At 55.3% G+C, this 26,806-nt stretch overlaps 1 protein-coding gene across 1 annotated transcript in view; it reads right to left on the bottom strand.

The window, feature by feature from the left end:
* The window catches only part of SLCO2B1 (solute carrier organic anion transporter family member 2B1), a 45,853-nt gene extending 31,916 nt beyond the window's left edge, over positions 1-13,937 (bottom strand). Inside the window, exons 1-3 of the mRNA XM_008707354.2 lie at positions 13,630-13,937; positions 1,430-1,560; positions 210-347 (exon numbers count right to left, since the gene is read on the bottom strand). Of these exons, the coding sequence (XP_008705576.2) occupies positions 210-347; positions 1,430-1,560; positions 13,630-13,645 (285 nt within the window). The 5' untranslated portion in view covers positions 13,646-13,937. The remainder of the gene's footprint in view (positions 1-209; positions 348-1,429; positions 1,561-13,629) is intronic.
* Positions 13,938-26,806: the final 12,869 nt, after the last annotated feature.

Genomic DNA, 26,806 nt, shown 5'->3' with positions numbered 1-26,806 from the left:
GTGATGTTACAAGGAGGCAGAGGCCCGTTTCTCCACCAGGACCTGAGGAAGGAGCTGGCTGAGGAGATTTGGGGAGGAAGCTGTGACGGGCTTGCCTCTGGGCCCCGGGACAGGAAGGTTTCTGTCAGGGTAGTGAGAGAGGGGGTGAGGAGGTGGGGGAGAGAGTCTCCCTCAACGTCCACCCCCTGCGGCTGCACCAGGGTCGGTACCTCGTTGAAGGCAGCCAGCAGCCCCGAGGTCTGACTGGAGAGGCCGAAGCGCTTCTCCACCGTGGAGATGGAGCTCTTGAGGTAGCCGGAGATCATGAGCTGTGCGAGCTGCAGGAGGCTGTGGCACAGGACGAAGAACTGCCAGGGGGGCCGAGGCAGGGGCAGCGGAGGGAGGGGCAGAGAGATAGGTGGGGATTCAGTCAGAGGGGATGGTGGTTGGGAGACAGAGACGGAGTAGGGGAAAGGGAGGAGCAAGGAATAGAGATGGGGAAACAGAGTCAGAGGAGACAGATACACAGGAGAGAGAGAGAGGAGAGTCAAGAATAAGAGGCGGGGAGAGAGAGAGAGTTATTGGAGTAGCCCATGGCTTCTCACACAGGCCTAGAAACTACACACACTCTCCTGGGTACCTTCAGGGGGTCTCGGTACCACCCGAGACCCACATGATTGAGAGTAGGGTCTGTCTGGGGCCGAGAATGATGGGAGCCACTCTGACCCTCAGAACTCCCCTGGGCTGGACTGGACCTCCCTTCCTGTTCCACCACCCTGCCCCTTTCTCCAGGAAGCTCTCCTGGAGAGCCTTCTCCACCCCAGCCCACCCACTCCTTCCCTAGAGCTCCCCTGGGAGACCACTTGCATATACCGAATCCTCAAGCTGCCCACCCCACCTAGCCCCACCCCAAATACCGGGCCTCCCTCCTGATGAACTGGCAGAATTCCAAGGAGAAGAAAAACTAGCTTCAAAGAAGGGTGTTTATGCCAGAGCTTAAAAATATTCACTCTGTTCTTCTGAGTCTCGGTTTCCTCTTATACACAACAAGGACCGCGTCCCTACCCCTCAGGGCTACCACAAGGACCAAACAAGACAGGTCCTGGCACCCAGGGGATGCCTGGATGTTTAGGGCTGCCCCTGGAGGAGCCAGAGCTCCCCAACACTCATCGGACTCAGGGCCCCTGGGGTCCTTCTCTTTCGCTCTAGGGAAATGGGAGGCAAGGAGCCTGGTCCCCCACTGCCCACAGAGCAGCCCTTCTCTGGAAGGAGGGAACGTGTGCCCCAAACCACACTAAATATTTAGTAGATTCTCCCTTTGATGCTCACAGCCACCCGTCTTACAGATGAGGAAACTGAGGCTCAGAGAAAGGCAGCAGCTTGCTTGGAGTTGCACAGCCTTCCCTGCCAGGCTCCGACAGCCCTGTTCCCGGCAGGCCCTGAGCGATACCTTGATGCTGTGGAACACACTTCGCCGTGAGTCCTGAGAGTTCGGGCTGGCCTTGCCTCCGGGTGTGTCTTCCGCACCCATCATAGCCTTGGTGTCCTTGTCTGGCATCTGGGGCTCCTCACTCACCGGCCCTGTGGGACAGACATCCAGGAGGTGAGAGTGGAGAGGGAATCCCAGAGAACGGTCCTGCCCCAGGTCACCCAAGGTGTTCCGGGGCTTGGTGGCAATCTGAGAATCTGACCACCTTCAGCCTTCCTGAGGCCCAGGGATGGGAGGGCCCTTCCTGAGAAGGTACGTGCTCCACGTGCCCATGCTAGCCGGGTCCCAGCTGGGACCACCTGTCTCCCACCTTCATTCCATTCCCAGCATCAACCTTCCTTCTAGAGAGAAGCTGCCGGCCACACTCCATATCCTTCAAGCGGGGACTCCGGCAGTAAGAACGTGCAGCCTTAGCTGTGAGACATCTGGTGCTCCCAGAGTCGTCTGGCTCAGGGTAGGATCACAGGTGTGGGGTCAGGTGCAGGGTCAAGGCTTGGTGCATAGTCAGGGCATAAAGGTTTTTCCTGGGAGTGGTTCAGAACAGGTACCCATGCTCCCACAGGGCAGCACCCCGCATGTAGTCCCAGAGCTACCTAGCCCAATCTCTAACTCATACATCAAGCCGTATTGCTGGTCGGTGCAGAAAGGGCCCTCAGAGGTCATCCCTTAACCACCTCCCTCACCCTGGACAAACTGAATTCCCCAAGTGTGGTGATGACTCGAGAGGCAGAGCTGTGCTTAGAACCTGGATCCTTGGCCCCGTTAGGCATGTCTGGTTTGCTCCCTGGTAACCATGGTAACCATGCTTGTATCCCACTCACCACAGTGAGAGGAAGGCTGAACCCCATTCAGGGGCATCTCCTAGGGTCTCCTGATGTTTCATCTCAGTGAGGAGCTTGGAAGTCCGGCCTTGGGAGACTCCACCCTTCCACTTAAATGGAAACGGACCCCCTAGGCTTTCCTCCCCTCCTGGGGCCCCACTTCCCGCGGAAGCCTCTCCCATTGTTTCATATGCTTCTTAACCTGGCAGGAGTTTCCCCTCATTGAACAAGCTCCTTCTGGAGCCTGGAAACTGACGCAAGGACACCCCTGAGCCAGGCAGGGACGTGGGGACTCTCCATCTCCAGACCCCGAAGGCTAACTCAGGGAGGGGCCACGGTGAAGGGTCTGCACTCCTCACACAAGGTATCTGGGAGCCTGAGGAATTGTTTTCAATTGAGGTGTAATTCTTATGCCATAAGCCCCACCCTTGCAAAGCACACAAGTACGTGGGTTTTGGTTTATGAAAAAGGGCATACATCATCACCACTCATTCCAGAACAGTTTCACCATCCCAGTAAGGAACCCCATACCTGTTAGCAGTCCTCCCTCTCCCCAGCTCCTGGCAACCTCAAATCTATCTTCTGGCTCTCTGGGTTTGCCCACTCAGGATATTCCATGTAAACTCATAAAAACGAAATAGTACAATACGTAATTTTTTGCCTTCCGCTTTCCTGTAGCGTAATGTCACAGCGCGCGCCAGTACGACATTCCTTCCTGCGGCTGGATAATACCCCGCTGTATATACGTCATGTTTTGTTTCTGGTTCAGGTACTGTGAACGTTCATAGGTTGTACACGTTTCCGTGTCGGCTTATGTTCTCAGTTCTCTTGGGTATACAGCCAGGAGTGGAATTGCTGGGTCATGTGGCAATTCTGTTCAACTTTTTAAGAAACTGCCGAGCTGTCTTCCGAAGTGGCGGTGCCGTTGTATACGCTCGCCAGCAGGGGATGATGGTTCTAATCTCCCCACGTCCTTGCTAATACTTATTATTGTGTCTTTTTGATTATAGCCACCCTGGTGGGTCTGCAGTGATATCTCATGCAGTTTTGATTAGCATTTCCCTAATGACTAATGATGCTGAGCATCTTTTCATGGACTTATTGGCCATTTGTGTATCTTCTTTGGAGAAATGTCTATTCAAATAGCTTAAGGAATTTGACTGAAGAAATGGAAGTGTGTGTGGCTGGGGAGGAGTGCCCTGGGGGGCGTAAGGATTCAGGGGAAACAAGGAGATATTGAAACCAAAGTGACACCTGTCAGGGAGGAGATAAGGGGTTGACCTAGCGAAGGGACGGGCTCCGCGGAGGTCACTTAGAAGGAGACGAGGAGGTGAGGGGGCTCCTGAGTGGACTCCCCCAGAGGAGATTGATGGGACCGTTTCCCAGCACTGGTTTCGCTCACCAGCGTCACCTGGTGCACGAGGTGCCCTAATGCACGAGGCTGTGCTAGGTGCCCTAATGCAGCTACGCCCTCACACGCGTGCTCTCCGTGCTCCTGACTCCTCCCCCAGCTCTGGGCCTTGGTGCCTCCATTCTCTCTGTACATCTGAAGAGCACACTGAGACTCTGAGGGAACTAGCTCTGCTGGAAACGTCGGTGCAGGGACTCAAGGCCACGTGTTCACCTCAAAACCACTCCACGCTCCTTGCACAGGTCTGATGAGGGGAAGAAGCACAACGCTCTTCTCTGGCGCGGCCCAACCAAACCTAACTGGCAGTGAGCACCCACCAAGGGGCCAGGCCAACCAGGGAAGAGGCTGGAGCTGAGTCCGGGAGGGCGGAAGTCACTGACCAGGAGGCCCGGCTCTGAAAGAAGTCCAGCATATGGAGAAGGGAGGGGGACAGAAGAGCAGTGGACCAACTTAGAATCTTCCTCCTTCCCGTGGGTTAGTCCTAGTCTGAGCCTCTGGATGAAGGAGGGAAGCCGTGGCCCCTGGGATCAGTCAGTGCATTGGGCGGTCAGTTGGTCACTGAAATGGGCTGGTCAGGTGGGTCGCCAGGCCTCTTCAAGCTCTTCCTGTGGGCTGAGGCCCCTGAGGAGGCTGGCGACAAACAGTCTGACTCTCTAAGTAAGGACAGAGCTCCCTTCGGAAGGAGGGTCCTGAACCAGGAAAGTACATTCTCCTCATGTGACATCTCCCAGGGCCTTCCCATCCTGTGAGTATTTTGGCAGGGGTCACCCCTGACAGGAGAGGGGGTCGCTGTGGGGGTGGACCTGGGCTGGGCCTGGGTGGCCTGTGGGAATGAGACAGGGAGCCAGGCCCCAGGAAAAAAATCCCAACTTGTTTCTCTCCCAGGTGGGCCGCCAGGTTTTAGAGCTCCAGGTAGGCCAGGTGGTTCCCGGGGCTGGAGCCCACATCCCCAGAGTGGGCAGGCAAGGGGTCTGGGTGCCTGTCAGTTGGTGACATGGCTGGCTGTTCACACAGGCCCACTCATGTCCATCAGCTGGTAAGTCACTGGTCTGGCTGTCTCTCAGGAGACTGGTCTGTTGAGGCAAGCCGAGCTAGCTGGCTAGTCAGACAGTCATCCTGCACGTCTGTCAGCCGCAGACCTTCAGTTCACTCAGAGACTCCGAAAGTCTGTAAGGCAGAAGCTCTGCCCCTAGCAACCCCCTCTGTGGGCAGGAATCAGCATTCTTCACACCAGCTGAATCCAGGGTGATGAGGACTAAGGTTTCAGAGAGCAGCCTGACAGGGAAGGCTAGATTTCTCTGCCTGTTTTTTGATGGAAAAGCTCAAAGTCCTACCTCCTCCAGTCACCTCGCAGCTGCAAACAGAAAATCCCAGGCAGGAGTGGGGCTGAGCAGGGGTTTCAAAGTCCTCAGCCCTGGGTCTGAGCCCCAGCTCCACCAGCGGCAGCGGTGTGAGCCCGGACACGCGCTTTCATCTTTCTGAGCTGTTGCCTTCTCTTCCAGAGGAGGAGACAGCATCTACCTCAAGGAGCTGAGGCATCTAGCACCTGCCCAGGCATGAGACACAGGAGGCCCCACTGGGGACAATTACCCTCTCCTCTCCCGATAACCTTCCAGCGCCTCCGAGGCCGCAGGGCCCAGCCGAACCCATTCCCTTCCACGTGCACCTGGCCCCTCCAAGTTAACGCCTCCTTCTGACAGCACCATCCGTCCATCCCTAGATTATCTCTCCCTCTCATCCAAGGCCCATCTTCCCACAAGGAGGACCTGGGACCCCTTCCCTCCAAGCACACTCGCTAGCTTCAGACGCAATTGCCCAGGTTTGAGTCCCTGCCGGCTGCAGTCCTGCTGTGTGGCCTGAGACCAGTGGCCCCTTTGCTTCCTCATCTGCAGGGCTGAGATCGTAATCCCGACATCCCAGGCAGAAAGTGCCCACTGAGAACCAGATCCTTCCACCCCCCATTCAGCCTAGACACCAAAAGCCTGAAACCACACCGTCTTGTCCATACGAACTTGGCCTTGCAAGGCCACTGTCTTCATTCGCATTTTTCCTCTTACTCTAACCCAGACTCACCAGCTCAAACAAATGGCTTCGTTGTTTATTACAGGAACTTTCTGAAAGACCTCGGGACTCTTCAAAGGAAACCATCCACAGAGTGTGTGCCTCCGACTCTTTGAATCTCTCCCTGCAAAATCTTCACCTTGTTATTTCCACCACCGAACCGCTGTATCGTGATTCTTACCCAATCTCAGGCAAGCCTCCCACCTCTCCTCCCTCCCCACACTAAAGGACCAGCCTTAAAACAAACTTTCAACTCTCAACAAATATTGACCTTACCTCCCCGCTCTGAACCACGGCCAAAGCTTTGAGAAGTGGTCTTATCCCTCCTCACAGTAAACAATAGACTTTGTCTTATCAGCAGGTTCTGTCAGTAACGTGGGGGGAGCCGGCACAAACACAATGCGTAGCAGGTGTGCAGTTAATGGGGTTCGATTCCCCATCGGGCAGCCAGTCTTTCTGTCAGCTGTCTGTCCTGCCACAAACTCCCCGCTAGCTGCCATACTTGCTTTGTGACTGCAAGGAGCATTGCCACATCTGGAACTGGAGAATCCAGAGAAAGTTCAGCCCCAGAGGGAGAGGAAGGCGGGAGGCTGGGACACCCAGCTCTCTGGCTCAACCTCATTCCCTACAGGAAGTGTCTTAGAGGAGCTTGTCCTAGGGGCTTTTCTGAGGGCCTACCACAGACCAAGCAACACTATGTACTGGGCTGGGCTGGGCTGGGCTGAGCTCACTCACCAATCCTCCCAGCACCCCTCAGAGATAGCTGCTGTGATTCCATGATACAGAGGAGGAAACTGAGGCACAGAGAGGGGAAGCAACTTACTCAGGATCCTGGGGCTGGTAAATGGCAAAGCCTGGACTGGAACCCAGATCTGCCTGACTCCTGGGCCCCCAACAGCAACCAAAAGAAGGTTGGTTGCTAAGATGGCCTTAGAACAAATGAAACATACTCCCCATGTAGACATTTCTTATTCCAACCTGGCTTCCCTTCTGGGCTTTGTCAAAGGTAGTTTTATGGGGAGACTGCAATTCTACCAGCTGATTCTTTAGAGAGCCGGTCATTCACTGGTAAGTCAACACCCCCTTCTAATGGCCTCAGAGAGTGCTGTCAGGGCAAGGCTGGAGAGAGAAACGCGGCAAGAAGGACATGTGGGGACCTGAGTCCCATGCTCCAGGGGACCTGATTTTGATTTTTGATTAGACTTCTCTGAGCCTCTGTGAGATAGGAATACTAAACCTTGCCTCTCAAGCCTATGTGAGAGTCACACAGGCTAATGTCCTTTGTCAACATCAGGATATCCCGCAAGTGGCAGTTTTGTCAGCCTTTGCTCCAAACTCACCAGGAAATCTATTTCCAGGTCTGGCCACCAGGCCCCAGAAAAAACAATATTCCTTCCTGTGGGAGACTCAGCCCTGGCATCACTCACTCCCGTCCCCCTGATCCCTGAAGCAACACAGACCCTTCTGGATGCCTCCCTCTGCCATTTCTTGTCCTCTCCCCACACCCGCCCCATCCCACCGGCGCATTCCAAGGTCCTTTTTTTTCTTCTAATAACTTCCCTGTACAAGAGAACGAAAGGCGTCTCCCCCACACCATTTGCCAAGGCCATCAAAAGAACTAGCAGAGATAGAATAAACGGCAAAGGTTACGGCGGAGAGGCCCCGGCAGAGGCCCCGTGTGCGGTTGTGTGGGCCGTGCACCACGAAGTGAGTGGTGCCCTCCGGAGTTGTGCAGCTCGTGGCCGTCCTGCCTGGTGGCACATCTGCCTTCTAGACGTTTTGGGGGGCTTGCGCAACGCTTGCTTTCTGAGTGTTTTTAAGTTAGTTGCCAACATTTAAAAACAGGAAATTTCATATAAAACTCCAGATTTTTGCTTTTTCCTGGAAGATTAGCAGATCTGGCAATCCTGGGCCCACATTCTTACATGGCAACAGTCAGCTGGCCCAAGATGCTGGGCCTGCATGTGGCAATTTGCCCTGTTGGGGTCTCTTTGTGGGGATGGGGGGGTGCCTCCCTGATGTGCTTTCAGGAACCTTCTTTATGTGTCTGTAACTCCGCAGCAACGCTGGGCTGGGGAGCCAACCGGACAGGAAGCCAGGGCTGGGTTAGGCCTTTGAGGGGTGAGTAAGCAGGGCCAGAGAGGACCATGACTTGTCCAGGGTCTCCACAGGGGCAGAACTGGTCTCTGCTGGTTCTAGAAGTGACAATGAAGATTGGTTCCACACACCCCGACAGCTCTCTGAGGCAGGCTGCTGGGGACTTAGAGGCCAGCAGCCCCGGTCCTTGCCCTCAGGGAGCTTCCAGTGTCTGTGGGGGGGGAGGTGGGAGGCAGACATCTAACACAGAATCCCAGTGACATGAGCTCAGTGACATAACATAAGGAGTTTCAAGACTACAGAAACACAGCAGAGGCCCTAGCCTAGATTGCAAGGTTCTGGAAGGCTTCCTAAAGGAAGAAACATCAGAGAAAAGACCAGAAGGATCAAAGTACAAAGAATGCTCAGGGAACAAATGGTCTGGCAAGGCTGGAGCGCTGGGGCCAAGGTGGGGATGCAGTGGGGGTGGTGGGGTACTGGCGCCGTTGGAGGAGCCAGGCTACGATGAGCCTGAATGCCAGGTTGAAGGGCTGGGCTCTGTTCTGAGCCCAGGGATGAGGTCTGATGTGGCCACCTGGAGAGACCTGCGTGCCTATGGGGGGCGGGCGTGGAAGAGTCAGGCAATGGGCAGGGACCAAGGAGAAGGCAGGAGTGGGTCCAGAGCAGCGAGTGAGCATGGGGCCTGGGCTAGGTCGTGGCAGTGGGAAAGGAGAGTAATGACCTCGGGTACCACAGTGGGGAGGAAGGATGGGCAGGACTTGGTGGAAGATCAGCTGCAGGGGGTGCAGGAGGCCGAGGAGTCCTGGGGGGCGGGGGTAGAGCGGGGAGAGGCACAGTCTATATCTGGGCATGCCACCATTGAGGGTTTGCAAAGTGGTGGTGAGTTCAGCCTCGGCCGTGGTGAGTTTGGGGGGGCGAGGTGGGGGGGTGGGGCACACCAAGAGAGAGATGTTTAGGGGGCTCCTAGAGCCCTCAAGAGATACGGGTGGGAGTCAGATCTCTGGCTGTCTGGAGACAAAAGTGGAAAGAAGGTCACAGAAGCTACGAGTGGGCAACTTGCCCAGTGAGAGTGAGACGCCCCCACCTTGTGCCCCATCTGAAGAGAACAGAGCGAAAAGAGGAACCCACCTGAAACTGCGTTCAGGTGCCAAGGTGGAGGGAGGGGACAGTGTCACAAAGGCGCCAAGATGTTTTTGGAAAACCTACCTGCTTCCAGCACTGACACACCCACAGCCCGAGCCTGGGAAGGGAAATATTCCCAGCAGCCGATATTGGGCAATCCGTCCCTCGTAACCATGACAGATACCTCTCCAGAGGTGTTAGAGAAAGAAGCCAGCGTGGCCAACCCCTTCCTTGAGCCCTTCTTACCGCCTAGATTGCTCTGTATGCCCTCAGCTTGCTGGTCCCTCCTGCCTAGCTCCTGCGGCCCATGCCAGCTGCTCTCCTTCCGTAAAACCCCTTCCTGGGCCAGTTCCCTCAGACCTTCCTCTGCGGGGCAGTGCGGGGCAGTCTCCTGCACTGTTTATGTCCCCTTGATGAAGCAGTGAGCTCCCCAGGGCAGAACCTGTCCCATCCTGTGTCCTGAAGGACCATGTCCCTGCTGAAATCCTCTGGGTCAGAAGACTTTGGATTCAAATATTTGCTTTGCCACCCCGGAGCTGTGTGACCTTCGGAGGCTTAGCCAAAGTCAGTTTCAGTTTCCTTCTCTGGAAGGAGAGAAGAGCACCGTCTCATGGAGTGTTTGTACGATTGCAGGGAAATGCCATGCCGGGCACACTGTTATCCTCACAACAGTTGGCCCCCTCCTCCCTTCCTACCCCGTCTATACCATGTGAGAACAGACATCTCAGCCGCAGAAGGTCAAGGCCCCTGGGAACCGCTCCTGTCTCATCTAACCACCCCTAGCGAACAGTATTCTCTGGCCGCATAGATGCTTGCCATTCCCCAAATTCATCCTATTCTTTTCACCCCTCCGCCTTTGCACATGCTGTACCCTCAGCCTGGAGAGTCTTTCCTCCCCAGCAAACCATTTCTCATCTTTCAAGGCCTGGCCTGGCTTAAAAACGTGATTGTTGAACAGAGCTAAACTGAGGGAGGCAGAAGACAGGGCTGGAGCCTGGGAATGTGGGAGGAGGGGCCCAGGTGGGGGTGGGTTGGGGTGGGGGCCCTGAGGGCTCCAGTTTCCAGTGTGGCCTAGTGAGTTTCTGGAGGGGGAAGAGTCGGAGGCAGGAAGGGCTTGGCTGTCATTATTGGGAAATTCCTCCTCGCAGGGCTTCGGGTGGTCTGTTGGGATGACAATAGCATGCTTGAGGTCCAGCTCTTGCAGGCCTCCCAGCTGTTGCTTCTTGAGGGAGATCGTGCAGGGTGGGGGAGGAGGCCAAGCACTTTCTGGTGGTTTCCAAGCTGGGTCAGGCACCTTGTGCTGGGACTTTCTGTTCCCAGTTCCAGCCCTGGCTATCCCATCTAGACCCAAGATGACCTTAAAAATAGTGAGGAGTGCCTGGGTGGGGGAGGGTGAGCCCTGAGCCCATAGGGAATTCAGGTCAGGTTCCTTCAGCCTAAAACATGGAGTCTGAGGCTCAGAGAGAGGTGGCCATTGGCTTTGTCCACACTGCCTCCCCCTACCATGCGTCTCAGCTCTTATCTCTCTGCACTTACATTTACTCCCTAGGGCCCTCTTATACCCAACCTCACACCATATCATGAGTCTCCAGTCCTCAACTAGAGTAGGCTTTCAAAACAGGTTGGAGGGAAGGAAGGAATGTCATGGGGGGAGGCATGGAGTGAAGCAAGGACAGCTTAGACACTGAGACTTTCCCAAATCCTCGCGTCTGCCGAGCCTGTGCTGAGATCTGGGGCCCCAAGAATGGATCGAATCTGGCCCCACCTCCAGGGAGCTCCCAGGCATTGTTCTCCATCATTTCAAGCATTAATGCTTAGGGCTCTCGGCTGCAGGCAGCCCATGAGGGATGGCAGCTACCAAGTTCACTTCTTTACTTTTTCCCCAACCCCCAGCTGAAATTCAGGCTGGCACCCTGGAGATAGCCAACCCCCGCCCCTTAACACCGATGGGGAGATCTGACCCTTCCCCTGCAGAGAGGGCTTTGCTGCACTGTTCCTTCCAGAGACAGAAGACTGAGCTTCTCAGAACAGGAAGAGACCAAATGACCACCTCGGCCAACCCCCTCCATCTACCACACAGAGAAAGTGACTCCCAGAAAGAGACAAAAGCAGACGGGGCGTTGAATGCCTGGCCCCTGACTGTAGGGTCTAGGCAAGTTTGCCAGTAAGCAAGGCCTAGCCTGGGAGGAAATAACTACCCCAATCTTGCCCACTCCCCAGTCATTAGCACCCAGAGAATAATTTGCTTTGTCTGGAACCAGTGGAGAAGTGCCCAAGTGGGTGGAGTCTCACCAGTGTGGGGTCTGTGGAAGAGAGGAGGGAGCCCTGAGGATAATGGCAGAGAGAGGAAAGAGCTTTGGCATCAGGACAATCTGGGTTCTGGCCCCCACTCTGCTGCTCCCTTGCTGGGTGACCTTGAGTGAGTCACTTGCCCTCTCGGAGCATCTGTTTCCTCAACTATTAAAAAGGGTGAGAGTATGTCACTGCGTTCTCATAAAGCAGTGATGCAGAGCTCAAATTTCAACCCAGGGCAGCTGGTTCTTTCCTTTGCCCTACCTATCTGCTCTGGATTGACGCACTTTGAACCCAGGAAGGCTGGAGCGCAACAGAAACGATACGAGGAACAAGAAAGGATGAACCTCGAAGAAGGTAAGTCAAGCAGCATATGTGAGACAGGTTACTTCTAGCTGGAGAATCAGTCTGGAAGGCTTCCTGGAGGAGTTGATGGTTGGAGGAGTTGGCAAATGGCCAATTTCACCAGACTCAGTGAAGAAACATGGGCAGATACCTTCCTAGTACAGGTGAAAGCTGTGAGCAAAGAGGCAGAGGTAGGAAAGACGCTTCTCTGAAATCAAAAAAGGAATAGCCTTGGGAGATCATTTTCTCCAGCTCCTCCCCCACAGACAGGGAAAGCTCTGCCTGTTGCCTAAGGGCACGTGGTAAGTTGGTGGTAGGGCTGGGCTGAGAGCCAGACATGACCCTGATTCCTCTCTCTGGTGTCCGCCCCCAGCTGGGACAGCTGACCCCTCTCCCTCACACGAGCTGGCCCCTGCTCTCCTCCCAGGCTCTAGTCTCTATACCTTGCCCCACCTGCATTCCCACATCCCTCAGATGCCCTCTGACCAGAAAGAATACAGGGGAAGCCTGGCCTCAGCTCAGGGTGGGGCCCAGGAAGCAAAGCCAGAGGCGGCTCCTGGTGGCCTGGTGGGCAGACGCTGGGGTCAGCCTCCTGCTGTATGTGCGGGAGGTGGGGGCAGCTAGAGAATAGTCTAGAGCTGAGCCCTGCAGGGGTCAGAAAAACAGTGGGGTGGGGGGGGGGGGCGCCTGGGTGGCTCAGTCATTAAGCGTCTGCCTTAGGCTCAGGGCATGATCCTGGCGTTCTGGGATCGAGCCCCACATCGGGCTCCTCTGCTGGGAGCCTGCTTCTTCCTCTCCCACTCCCCCTGCTTGTGTTCCCTCTCTCGCTGGCTGTCTCTCTCTCTGTCAAATAAATAAATAAATAAAATCTTTAAAAAAAACCCAAACAAACAGTGGGGTGGGGGGGGACAAGCACTTTCTTCCCATACCTATAGGATCACCACACTCCCATCCTGCAGCAGGCCAAGGCTGCTGGGGAATTTGGCCTGTCAGTGGCCCATCTCCAAACCAACCCGCCCAAGTCTGACCTCATTGTCATCTCTCCAGCGAGGCCTCCAGAGGAAGCATCCACCCCCCTTTCCTGGCGTGCCAGGGTCCCCAGGCTGCGTCAGCCTGCCCACGAAGCCCTCTGTGCCACCCGCTCGGGCCAGGGGGCAGGTTCACTCCTGCCCGAGTGGGTGTGAGGCTAGCACAGCCAGCGGAGGACAGACAGCTGGAAGGAGGCCAGCGGTGATCACCGCAGGGCACCCTGTCTGAAGACCCTTTGTTTCCTCCACCTCCCTCCTCTGCCCTAGAAATGCGCAGCGGGGTGCTCCGTTCCCAGAACCGCCGCCCTCTCCACGTGGCGCGTGGCACACTCCGGGCTGGGCTCTGCAAGTCTCTCTCTGAATCCCTTTCTCTTCTGTGCTGAGCTTTCAGATTCTTTGTGGCACGTCTGCCTCTCTCCTGTCTGTGTCTGTCTGCTTCTCTTCGTTTCTCCCTGTTGCGTCTGCAGCCGCCTCTCTGGGGCGGACGTCCTGCGCTGTCCCTGCACATTCCTGCAGACACCTGTTGGCCTCTGTCTTCTCCTCTGCCCCGGCCTTTGTCTGACTGCGTATCTCTCCACGTGCTCTGTCTCCGACTCCACTTTCATCTGTACCTTTCTCTGCTTTGTCTGTCTTTCTTTCTGCCTGCTCAGAGAGGGAAACAGGGCTCGGCGACGGGCTCGAGTGGCCCGAATTTCCATGCTCCTCTCAGCGTCTCTATCTCATCAGGGAAGGTAGGCTGGGTTCCCTGCCTCCAGCTGAGTAAACAGCGTCCCTTCCCACCCCTTCAGTCATTCACTCATTCACCCAACACACTTTCTCTAGGTCTGGCCTTAAGGCTGGCTCTGCACCAGGAACTGCGTGCTCCCGACCCCACCACACCCCGTACACCCATTTTGGCTCTAGAGCCACCTCACCCTCCACACTGGGAATGTGGCCCCCAGACTCCCTCCCAATGCCCCTTCCTTAATTTCATCCCAAACTTACCTATCCTGGGTCCCATGATTTTGGGGGTGCAGTGAGTTCCAGCCCCTGTTTCAATGTCAAGAGTGGGGCCGAGCAGGAGAGGGAGTGAGGCCTTATCAGGGGTCCCTGGAGACAGCAGCCGCGAGCCACGGAAGGGAGGCACTAGTGTGGAGCCTCCGGGTCCTTGACCGGTGCTGCTCGGGCCACGCCACACTGGACAGCAGCCACCTCTTCTGAGATGGGTTAGGAATTCCCGGAAAACTTGACTCCACTCTCTTAAGTGCCTGTTACTTGTCCTTCTGTCTGTCTGTGTCTCTGAATTCCTCTGATCTTTGGCTGGGACAGCCCAGGGCCAGAGTGGTGCAGGAGGCTGGGTTTCTTTCTATCCAGCCCCGCTGCTGGGAGGAGGCTGCTGTGTCACCTCCCCTCAGCCTGTTCCTTCACATCCTCTTGCCTCAGCATTCCCCTGGCTATTTTCTCTTCCTCTGTTAGCAGTAGAGAGGTGGCGGTCACAGGGAATGTTGAAGGTCCCCAAGCCCTGGTCTCATTCAGTCCCAATTCTCCCGTCTCCTCTTGCACTCCCATTCTCAATCTGTCCCCCACCAAGCTCTGGTCCCCCATCACAGAAATTTCGTCACCCTCCATGAGCCCCATAGAGAGCCCCTGTTCCCCCAGTGTCCCCCTGCCCAGAATCCCTGGCCCCCTCAAGATCTCACCCCCTCTCACTAAACCCCCATCTCCTCTCTGAGCTCTGAGGATCCAGAGAAAGGAATAAGTCCATTCGCCAGGATTCACAATGGCCAGCCTGCCTTGAGGGACTCATGGTAGCAGCCCCATAAAGTGGAGCTCCATCTTGGAGGAGGGGGTTGGGGAGCGGAAGAGCAAATCTGAAATTTCAAGGGTTTTCTGGACTGAAGGCTGAGCCTAGAGGCCTTGGAGCCCCACAGACCTGGGACTCATTTCAGCCAGCTACGTGGTCTCAGACAAGTTTCTGCAACTCTGAGTATCATTTCCCTCATCCATAAAGAAGGGACAGCTGGCCCCTCACTTGCAGGGCTGCTATGCAAGTTCAGCAAGCAAGAAAAAAGCCAAGCCTGAAGGCCGGGAGCTCAGAGAAGGGAGCCACAGAGGCAGGGCTCAGAACAGGACAGCAAGAGGAACCATACCGGTTTGCCTTGGCCAGCTTGCTCAGCACTCTTACACGTGAGAGTGAGGCCCCACTGGGTCTACCAACTCCGTAGACCAGGTATTTATCCCCCCATTTTACAGATGACGCATCGAGTCTCGATAACTGCCCAGAGATCACCCAGCTAGTGGGTGGTGGGGCCATGCCTTGAACCTCTGATGCTAGAACCAGGCTTTTTCCTCCACCCACCCAGGCTGCATTTTCTGAGGAAGGCCTCTGGGTTTCCCCAAATCCAAGATACAGAAGTGAACCTGATGCAATTCCAAGAATAGGGTCCTTGCATGAAATGGGGATGTGGATTTGGAATCCAACTTTCAGGATGCAGTGATAAGAGAAACATACATCAACCCCACTTGGCTCCCGGGGGCTATCTGAGGGAGCTGGTGGCACGCGGGGAGTCTTGGAAAGAATCAGTGCACAGCCTGGCACATAGCGGCCCTCAATAGATACTCATCGCCTGATTGTCTCTGAGAAACCAGAAATGTGAATGCACGACCACCATACTAGGAAAGGTCAATAGTTGGTTCCGATTGATACAAAGGCCAGGGCCCGCTCCTGCTTGAAAAAAACAAATTGGTTCTATTTCTCTAAATCCTTCCGACTGAAGTCAGTAGTGCAAGTCTTGGCAGAGACCGGCGGAGCTTCCACCTTCAGACTCCAAATTGCAGGTGCATGGTTAAGAGAGAGAAGGTTCCTTTGGGCTTCCTGGAAACTCAGTTGCCTCCATCTTGGCTTCAGAGGCTGAAAAACTTGTATACATGGATCGGTCTGGGGACATGCCGGGCCCAGCTTGGCTGGCTAAGGTCATCGCGTCCATCTCTGAGTGAAACAGTGCGCAACGCCCCACAAGGCCTGGAACACACAATAACCTCAGACACGAGCGCTCTTCGTTTATCACCTCGGCCTCCCCAGGCTGCCATAGCCCAGGCCGAGAATATTCCTGAGCTCAACTATGGAATTGCAGCAAGGGTCAGCTACCCAGCAGCTTCTGGATATGAGACTAACAGGCCTTCGGGTGGCTCTTGGGCTAATCCCGCAGTGACGTCCCATCGTGGGTGGCCCCAGCTTGTTCAACCAACCTGCCTTGCACCCCAGCTTTACCACTTGCCCGCACGGTGTTTGCTGAACCCTGTGCATTTTACAGAACCCCACGGTGTGTGGATTGCAACACCATCTGCGGATTCCCACAGTTTGCAAAACTTGATGCCTTTTTTAGAGTCCCACGCTGTTGGCAAAGCCCAGCACGGCTGGCAGAGCTTTTGAGGCCCCATGACGCGCACACAGTCTTCTGTCTCATGCCGAGCCCGATGCTGTTCATAAAACCTTGGGCTGTTTGCAGAACCCGGGCCCTTCCTTTCTTTAAATCAACCCACGTAGGGGGTTTGCAAACCCTGAAAAATAGGACACTCCTCATTTTATAGAACTATCGAATTTGGGTATAACGGCATAGTGCTGAGCCCCAGACTGGAGACCTCAGTTCTGGTCGCAGCTCTGTCACTAACTAGCCACGGGATCTGCAGCAAGTCCTTTCTCCTCTCTGGGTCTCAGTCTTCTCATCTGCTAAATGGAGATCATGACCTCAAACCACCCACCTTCGGGACTGTCATGAGTGTCACTGTGAGAATGCCCAGAAGACGGGGAGGCAGGGGTGGGAAGGGGAAGAGTAGCCAGAGGCTCCTTCCTGAAAAAGGCTCCAAACTGCCATCTCAGCACCTTTGCTCCCACTTCCCTTCAGCCTGGCAGCCAGGGAACGGACGTCTATAAATGCACCCTTGGCCGGGCAGACAAGTGAGGACCTCAGTCAGAGTTTCAGCCTTCCCCACCCCTAGACGCTGCCTGGGGTCAGAACCCAAGCTACACAGACATGCTCCCGTGCATGGCTCATTTAATCTGCTCAAGGAGGGCTGTGTCATACTTATTTCACCCATGAGGACCATGACACTCAGAGAGTCCCTGTGACTTGCCCAGAGCTACAAGTCAAATATACAGCGGGGGCCAGGATCTGAGCCAAGGACAGCAAAGACGGACGCATGGTACCTAGAAGGTCGGAGCAGGAAGGAAGCTGGAGCACATTTAATTCAATCCTTCCCTTTTTCTGACTGGGAGACTGAGGCCTGGAGACACCACAGGGAAGTCACAGTCTCTCCTTAGGCTTCAGTTTCTCTCTCTGGTGGATGAGAAACAGACCCCAGCCTGCCAAGGGTTCAGGACCTTACCCCTCTTTGTTGGCACAACTCTTGGATCAAGACACAGAAAATGTCCCAATCATGCGAGGAGAAGCACAGGTCTGCTGGCAGGTGGGTGCACGGCCGGCCACTCAGCCTGGCCCACCTCGGCTCAGCACAGCCACTGGCTCCTCCAGCCCACCCGGCCTTGCATAGCCCACGCTGTGCTCTCTCTACAGCTTACACTTCCTTGAAGGTTCCTCCTTGAGAAGCCCTTTTGCCCCAACAGCAGCCTTCCGCTGGGTCCAATGGCATTCCCCCCCACTAGGTTCTCCCTCCAGACTGGAGAGAATGCATGCTATGCTAGGGACCCTGCATCCCCGCCTGGACATGGTAGCCCCAGGCCCCAGAAAAAGCGTGAGCATGGGCAGCAGACAGGTCAATCCTGACCCAGTCCGAAGACCTCAGAGACCCAATCTCCTCACCTGTAAAATCAAGATAACAGGACCCCTGCAGGCAAAGCCACAATAAACCCCAACCATCTCCCCGGATCTTCAACTTGGTGTGTGCATAGCTTCCCTCTCCCAGATTGTAATCTCTCCCAAGGCCTAGCTGGGTGACCCGAGGCTAGTCACTTGCCCTCTCTGATCTTCAGAGCTTGTCTGTGAAATACCTTCTCGGGGCTGTCCTAAGGCTGAAATGAGCTAATAGATGGATTAGCGCTTGCTAAGTTCTAAGAGCTGAGCAGACATGAGCCATTATTAACAGGCTGACGATGGTAATAGGGTGACTCTTGTAATTCTGCAGGCAGAGGATGAGGAGGAAGTAAATCAGGGTGGGTATGTGCCAGGTCAGTCGAACCCGACTGACAACCCCATGGGAGTAAATCACCGAGAAGGCCCCTGAGGTGGGAGGGAGCTCAAGGGCAAAACTGGGGCTCTGCAGGCTGGCTGGGCGGCCCTTGTTAGCAGCTGTGGTTCTATGGGCGCTGCAGGGCTATGCCCTCTCACAGGGTCCAGACTGGGTGCTGGCTGGCCCGTGGCTCCCAGCCCTGGCTCCGCCACCAACACACTGACGTTGGTCAGATCCCACTTCCTGCCTGGTCCTCAGTTTCCTTATAAAATGGTGGTGGGGGGATAAAAAGAAGGGTCTCATTCTGCTTCACCCCAGTCTTTGGGGAAGAACCATCTGAGCTAATGGATGGGCCACTGCTTTTGTAAAGTGTCGGGTGTGGGACATGAGGGATTATGGTTATTAATAATTTGGCTCCTGGGAGAGAGGACATGGGGGAGGGGTGCAGCAAAGGCTGGGAGAGGAGAGGAGGGGCGCCAGCACCAGCCCCTGACTGCAGGCAGTTTGAAGCAAGGGCTCCAGCTCCCAGAAGACTTTGCAACACTGCCCCCTGGGGGCCGGAGAGGAGGTCTGTGCCCCAGGCTTTTCCGCCCAGACTCCTCCAGTCAGGGGAAAGGGGCAGAGGCCCACTGTCAGAAGAGGCCGAAGTGGACAGGCCAGGGGGAGCCCAGTGAGAGCAGTCACAGCCTGTCCCTGCCTCTCCCTCCCTTCCACACTTGCCTATTTGCTCCACTAGTCTTTCAAGCTGTCCGGTTCTTCCCATCCTGCGGTCCCCATCTTGGCCCAGACCACCCGTGGCTCTTGCCTGGGCCCTGCCCCAGCCGCCTCCCCACCTCCAGCCCGTCTTCCTTCCCGCCTGAGGGAAATTTCCAACCCTTCAATTTGCCCTTGCCCCGCCCTGCGTAAAACTGTCGGGTCCTGATCTCCCCAGTGCCTTCGGGAGAAAGTGCCTCTGGTTCCCGAATCAGTATCTCCACTTGCAAATGAGACAAAACAGGGGATGGTCAAGGACAAGGCTTGGGGGTGGGACTGCTGCGTGTGACTCCTGGCTTCTCCACTTGGTCACTGTGTTACTTCTCTGCTTGTTTGTAAGGGTTTTTTTTTTTTTTGCATTGTGGTAAAATAGACATAGCATAGAATTGACCTTTTTAGCCACCGCACCATCGAGGGGCATTAAGCGCATTCACGTGTTTGTACAGCCAGCACCACCCGACCCCGCAACTGTTGCGTCTTCCCCAACGGAAACTCCGCAGCCGTGTGTTGCTGAATTCTTTATGCCTCTGTGCTCTCATCTGTAGGACGGGGCTCAGAGCGGCCGTGTTCGCACAGCGCTTGGTGGGCGGGTGGGTGCTCCATCAACACGACCAGGGTTTTATGATCTTGAGGCAACCGCTCCTAAGAGCGCATGCGCAGCACGGCACGCGCGAGCCACACAAACCCGAGGGCCCGGTACTCCCTGAGCATCATTTCTGGGACTCGGGCAGAGTTTATGACAGCTGCTGGGGAAGCACGCCGCACGCTTCATCTAGGAAGATGAGTCACTTCCTCCCTGATGGGCCTGCGAGCGTGCAGATGGGGAAGGCAGGAAGCCGAGCGCACAGGCAGCGGATCCCAGCCGGCCGGCCCTCCGCGGGTGCTCCGGGGAGGGTTGCTGGGGCCAAGAGCGTTCCGTCTGGCGTCAGGGCCCCGGCTGCGCTCTGCTCTAACTCCCTCAGGAGAGGCTTGAACGGGCTGACTGGTCCCAGCAATGCCATTGACCTGGAGCGCTGCCCGTTTGCATTTTGCTTGGTCCTCTCCTCACGTTCCAGCCGAGCACACCCCCCGCCCCCCACTCCGCACACACCCTTCCTAGCTTCGCTCGCTCCCACTGCTCCGGCACTCATGCCTCAAACACTCTCACTATCAAAGGGGCTCCGTCCTTATTTAAAGGCCTGCCCTGTTTTGTCCTCTGGGTGAAACACAGATGTGTCTTCCTGGGGGAACAGAGAGAGCAGGCCTGAGATGTCCCAAGTGGAGCAGACCTGGTCTCTAGCAAGGGCAGGGGTGGAGCTTTCCAGCAAATCTGAGCCCGGGCCCACAGAATCCCTTCCTACGGGTCCTTAGGTTGCGGACTCCTGTCTCTTGAGTTGAAAACATCAACCGTCTTCCAGAGATAGGCACAGGGAAGGCAGTTCAGCGTAAGCAAACGGATCCAGTCTTTGGAGTCCCTCAGGCCTGAGCTCTGCCAACAATCGGCTGTGCGGCATTGGACAGCCACTTCATTCTTCTGCTTTCATTTTTTAAAGATTTATTTATTTATATTAGAAAGAGAGAGAGAGCAGGGGGGAGGGGCAGAGGGAGAAGGACAGAGAGTCCCGAGCAGACTGTGCTCTAAGCACAGAGCCTGACATGGGGCTTGATATCATGACCCTGAGGTCATGACCTGAACCAAAACCAAGAGTCAGTGGCTTAACTGACTGCGCCACCCAGGCGCCCCATCCACTTCATTCTTCTAAGCCTCGGTTTCGTCAACTGTAATATTGATACAGTAAATATGAATGATATCCATGAATCACATACCAAACACTGTTCTAAGTACTTGACTTGCACGGACCCAATTAATGTTCCCAACTACCCATTAGCACCCCTAGTTTACAGATGAGGAAGCTGAGGCACAGAGATGTGAGGACACCTGCCCAAGGTCACACAGCTTTAAGAGGCAGAACCAGGATTTACCCTAAATGGTCTGGCTCCAGAACTTGTGCCCAGACTCACGGCACTTAACTATCTCAGAGGGTTAGTTTGAGGACTCAGTCATCTGTCCACCAGTCCCTAAACCACGGGCTCGAAGAGAGTTGAGGAAGGAGCTAAGCACTTTTGACCGGGTCCGGGCCTGTTCTACTGATCACCATCTGAATGACCTTGGGTGTGTCATTTTCCTCCTCTAATCTCAGGTTTCCCTCCCACAACAGAAAGGGCTTGAGCCCCAGCAGGTGGTTCCTAGATTCTGCTCCAGCCCAGGCTCCCTCCTGATGTCCACCTGTTCCTGGGGGCTTCCCCCAGGCACCTCTGGCTCAGCAAGAGCTCATCGATGGCCTGGAGACCTGCCCCTCCTAGGTTCCTCCAGTCTCCCTGGAGTCAGGTCCATCCCTGACGCCCCTCCCTCCCCACAGCCCATGGCAGCTCTCTGTCCTTCACATTCCTGTCTCCTCCTCCCTGTCCCCCTTAGCTCAGGGTCCATTCCTCATTCTCCCAGACTCTTGCAGTCCCCTTATTCTTCTGTGACTCCAGTTTCCCTGTTCGAATTCATCTCCTCCGTTCTCCCAGAGTCATCTTTCCAAACCCCAATTTCGTGGCACCCCAGCCCTGCTCTTCAGAGCAAAGTTTATTTTTTTTTAGCTAAAAATTGATGTTTGTTGTCACATACCTATGACCTACCTTACCGGCCTCCCTACCTGCCCTGGTCCTCCGCCCAGAGCATACCACACACACTCATGTCTTGGTACCAGTACATGCACAGTGTTCCCCTGGCCAAACGCACTTCCTCCCTTTGTCACAAGATTAGCACTCACCCTGCAAGGACCACTGCCAACTCCCCCCCCCCCAAGTGTTTCCTGACTCTTCCAGGAAGAAAACAGACAAAGTCAGGGTGATATCCTGGTTCTCTACGTGACCTTGGTCAGTGAGAGTTGAACAGGCTGGCCATACCCTCAGGGAACTTTCCATCGGCCAGTTCCTCTGCCTCCAGCCTTCCAGGGTGAAAAACTTCAGAGGAGAAGACATCCCAGGGGTGGCCTCTCTGTGGCTGAGGTGGTGACAGCGATAGAAAACTTCACAGCCCTTCACATTTTGCAGAATGCTCGCACCTACATTATCTCACTAAACCTTCACGCCAGCCACTGTTGCTGGTGCCATTGCCCGCATTCACTCAGGGGAGACAGGGGCAGGGAGAAGGGACATCCTTTGCCCAAGTGGAACTGGTAAGTGGAGGAGCTAGGATTTGAACCCGCACGCATCTGGCCCCCAAAGCTGATGCATCACTGCCTCCTGGTGGCGGGAAGGACGGTGACAGTGATGCGAAGGCTGGAGGCCCTAACCCTGGGCCCTGATTCTGGACTCTCCGTGGCCTCCTGCCCACAGCTGGGAAGGCAGCGTAGGCTGTCCCTGAATGTATTTATAACTTTCCCTTTCCTCCTTGGCACTTTCCTTTTCCAGCCTCTCGAGTCTGCTGGAGCATCGCACTGGTGAGGGTGAGGAGCGGTAGGGGCGAGACAGGGCGACAGAGCGTCACCGACTTTCCAGGGCAGAGTGGCGGCTGCTGGCCTCTGCGAGGGTGGGAACTTCAGCGGGGCCCGGTTGTTTTCCCTTCTGAGCTCAGAAACGTTCTTGAGATGCACGGGCTCCTCCTGGAGACGTATCTGGACGTCCCCACCTTCTAAGGAGGGAGAGGCCTGGCCCGTGAGCGTTATGGGCCTCCCTGTGGCCCCGTAGGAGAGAGGGACAGGGCTTGGGCAATCTGGGTGGAAAGTGCTTATGACACCAGCTCGTGCCCTTCGCCTCTTCTCAGCATGCACGGCACGAGCACAGAGCTTGCACTCAAGAGCTACTCACTCACTGAACAAACCCCCATGGTACAGAAGACGGAACTCGGTCTCAGGGAGCTAACTGCCAGGCTCGAATTCAATCCGTCTGGCCCCGAGATCTGAGCCCGCCCCGCTACACAGGCTCCGGGTCCCACCAGGTGGAGAGAACAAGCTCCCCACAACCTCCGATCACGGAATTCGCCCACCATTCTGGCCTGAAAGGAGACTTGCCCACCCCACCCCCCACTTGCACCACTGAATCCACAAACCTGCTCTTTCACCCCTCCTTTTCTACCCCCCTCCCCCACCGGACTCACCACGAGTCTAGACTCCGGACTCAGAAGCTCCTCTTCTTTTCTGTCGACCATCCTTCCTCCCATCCCTCTCTACTGGCTTATTTCCACCAACAAATGCTGGGAAATCTGCTCAAACATCTCCAGTTTAAAAATATAACAAAATCTTCCCTGACCCCTCATTGCCCTCCAACCACACACTTCTCTTCACAGCTAAGCATCTTGAAAATGCTGTCTACCCCTTTCTCCACTTACGCAGCCCTCAGCCTCCCACACCCGCTGCTCCTCTGGACCAGTTCACCCCAGCATCACCAGTGGCCTCTTCCTCTCTGGGCCCCAGACACTCCCCACTTCCCAACCTTTGGTCCCCTCCCGGAGCTCCTCTGTAAAATCATCGTGGTTACACTCTGTCTGGGCATTTTTTTCCTCAGCATCGTTTGCAGACCTTTCTTGTTCTGCCCCCATCTCGTGCCGGTTTCCTCCAAGGTTCTGTCCTTCTCACTCCACACGCTCTCCCTAGCTCCGTAAAAACAAAGTCTCCCCCCCCACCTCCACCCCAAGTCTTTGCAACTCAGCTTTCTCTCCTGGATTCCAAACTTAAACCCTCAAATATCTGCTGGACATCCAGATATTGGGCTGCACTTGGATGTCCCACTGGCTCCTCAGATGCAACATGTCCAAAACGGAACTCCTTATCTTCCTCTGAAAACGTCTTCCCACCTGCGTTGCCCACCGCCGCGCCCTCCGTCTCCGTCAACACCACTGCTGTCTGCCTTGTCGCCCAAGCCGGGATGCTTGGACCCTTCCATAAGCAGTTATCACATGTGGGCCAGTCTGCCCCTTGAAGACTCCTCTGATCCTGGGTAGTGAAAGGCGTGGGCCTTGGAGATGGATAGAATTCTAAGAGTGACTGACTCCCTGCGGGCCCGGAAGAGGGACCAAAGCAGGCTTAGTGACAGCAAGGGTAATGAAACCACCGCTCAGATGAACTGAGATGAAGCGGGTGACCACCTGGGCACATCATTAGCACGAGTAAGAACTCAGGAAAGGCAGCGGCTTCGGTCATCGGGAATACTGTTACTTCTCCCTATTCCTCTTCTCGCTCCCCCGCTCCCCGCTGGCCTCCCTGCCTCTAGCCTCTCCCATGAAAATCTGCTCTCCACGTGGCGGTGGGGGTGATCACTTTGGAACAGGCAGCTGACTGTTAGTCCCCTGCCTGAAGGCTGGCCCCGACTCTCCCATGTCTCGTGCTGAGCTCTTGTCTCTCGGTCTGGAATTCGAGCCCCTTCTCTCTCTGGCCCCTGTCAACCTCTGTAGCTTTCCTTTTTGAGACTCCCAGTCTCTCCCTCTGTTCTGCATCCCAAATACTCCTCTCTCTGCCCCTTGAACACACCCTCCTGCTTTTTCAGCTCTTCCTGACTTTGCCCCTGCCTTCTTGGCCGGGAGGGTTCTCCTCATCTGCTTATAATTCACAACCAACCCAAAAGCCGTCTTCCATGATGCAAGCCCGCTTTGTTCCCTCCTCTGAGCCCTTCGACTCTATAGTCGTACACGTCACACTGGATATAATTGCCGGTCAGTGCTGTCACTGGCTATCCCCACTAGACTATGTCGACTCACTGTGATCGGGCAGCCGGCACACAGCCAGCTTCATTCAATCGGGAATGAATAGTGAGCCTCAGTTCTCGTAATTTTAAAAATAAGCAACATAGGCAGCCAGGGCTGGTTAGTCCAGAGGAGAGCAAGAGCACTGGGGGGGAGGGGTGGGGGTTAGAGGAAGATGAAATCACAGAGGGCTTCCTGGAGGAGGTTTGGGCTGAGTTATAAGGTGTCTAACAGAGAGCAAGAGTGAGCAAGAGAGGGCAGGCAAGTGTGAGAGAGTGAAGATCTGGGAAACTGAGTGGCTCCCTGCTCCGTCACACTTGTTCCTCTAGCTTCAAAACACTCAAAGCCCCTACCCCATCCCCTGGCCCATAGCACAGGATGGACTTCGTATTTACATAGAGAATTTCCATAAACTTTTCCTTCTGCGTGTGGTTGCTTGGCTCAGGGGCTAGCCTGAGAAAATGTGAGGCCTCAGATCTGCTCTGGCCCTTGGCTTGCCATGTGATGGGCAATTCCTCCCACCTCCGAGCCCCAGTCTCCTCGTCTGTCACCCAGTTGTTGTTCAAGAGCTGGGAAAACATCCACAGACCACAGAGGTTGGAGCCCCAGGGAGGACTGTTACACTTGTCCCATATCAGCAAAGCCCAGAGGTAGCTGTTAATCAGCCACTTGGGAGTCCCCAGAAAACATTACGCACGGCCTCGGTAGAATGGGAAGAGTCCCAGATGGCTAGTGATGGGCGGGGCTTGGAGGTTTCATGGGACCAGGCTCAGCCCCAATCTCATTTTCTCCACTGAGGCAGAGCTGGCCTGGGAGGGGGGGGGAACGGGGACCTGAAGTGGCCTGGGTTGCAGGTGAACGGAGCCTTCCAGAGGCCTTGGGTATGAAGGCAGTGCCCAGAGCTGGTCAGAGACCAAGGAAGGACAAGGTTCTGGGAGGGCAAGCTTTGGGGGGGTAGGCAGATAGAGACTCTCACCCCACTCTGAGAAGGGCTCTAAGAGAAGAGAATAGGCTAAAATCTTTCTGTCCCAATTTATAGCATCCCAGGCAGGCTGGTTCTGGGGCTAATTTGCTGTGTGATTTTAGCCGGGTCATAGCCCCTCTCTGGGCCTCTCCCTTGCTATCAGCAACAATAAGGGAGCAGGACCAGAAGGTCTCCATCAGGGAGAGGATTCCCTGAGGTTGTGGGGACAGCCATGCTCCAGCGTCTGTCTGTGGAAACACCAAGAAGCAAGATGGGTCCCACTGAGGTGTTTGTTTTCCAGGAGAGGAGTCAGAGCCCATCTCCAGCCCCAAGGAACCCACAGGTCAATGAGGGAAACATGGATGACAACTCCCAGAATGATCTGGGCCTCCAGACGGGGAAGCTTCGGTGCCTCTCCCAAGGTGGCCCCTTGGGGGGCCTGGACGAGGAGCCAGAAATGTGGCTTCTAGCCGCAGCTCAGCCACCAACCCCTGTGACCTTGAGCAAGTCACTCCCTTCTTTGGGCTTTTTAAATTTGAAAGACGGGGAGAAATGGGGCTCGGACCATTCTGCTGGTGTTTCAGGAGGCTTCTGGCTCTGATGTTCCGTGATTGCCCAGCGGACCTGGCACGTGCCGTTCATGTGGGCCCAGTCTGCGGAGGGCATGGCCGCCCAGACTCACAGCGACTCTCAGGGACTGTGGTTTGGATCAATTTCGGTGCTAGAAGAAAATAGAAAACCTTCCGACGAGTCCATTAGGGGAAACAGTTGAGTTTCACTCAGGTGAACCATTTCAGTCATAAATTCATTTATTAAAAAATATTTGTTGAGGCTTTCTGAGGAGCTGGTTTTTACCAGGCGTGGGACACGTAACATTTCTGCTCAGGACATGGGGCCTGGCTGCAGTGACCTTCTCCTCACAGCTGTGCCCAGTCTATCTCTTCCTTAAGGCATTTCTTGAAAAGAGCATTTTTCGAGCCATGTTTGGTAACCAGCCCATCTGAAACTGTTGGAAAACACCCTCAGAAGAAAATAGAAATTTATGGCTGTCTCTGACATCAGCCTAAGAAACGGAGAGAGGAAAATAAAACCTTTGGCCTGATTTTTCCCTAGGTGGAAAGCAGAGCTTCCCGGTTTTCCAGGTGTCCAGGCTTGGTGAACCGAGGCCAAGGCCAGAGCCCGGAGGCCTGCTTTCCAGGACCAAGTCTGGCAGCGAGCTGCTGTTGACCCAGGGCTGCTCCCCAGCACCGCTGATTCTTCGATTCTTCGTCTGTGAAGAAAGGATCGGGGACTGGCCTATCTGCAGGGCCATTTCCCCTCTTACCCGTTCTGTGACATGAGAAGGGTTTTGTGAAGAGAGAGAAGCTGGAGGTGGTCTTATAAAACCAAGCAGCAATGCTCACGTGGTGGTTGGGACAGAGAGGCAGTGATCTGAATGTCAGCATTCCCTGGCCCTGATCACTGAGTCAAGGTCAAGGGCGAGCTGAAGCCTCCTGCAGCTCAGTACCAGGGGCTGCGGAGTCTCCCTTCGGGTCTCGGGTCTCGGGCAGGCCGCCAGGGTTGAGTGGTGA

Source organism: Ursus maritimus, unplaced genomic scaffold (genome assembly GCF_017311325.1).
Source record: "Ursus maritimus isolate PB19 unplaced genomic scaffold, ASM1731132v1 scaffold_16, whole genome shotgun sequence".
Classification (NCBI taxonomy): Eukaryota; Metazoa; Chordata; class Mammalia; order Carnivora; family Ursidae; genus Ursus; species Ursus maritimus.
Note: the sequence above shows the minus strand (reverse complement) of the source record. Positions and strands in the feature narration are given on the sequence as shown.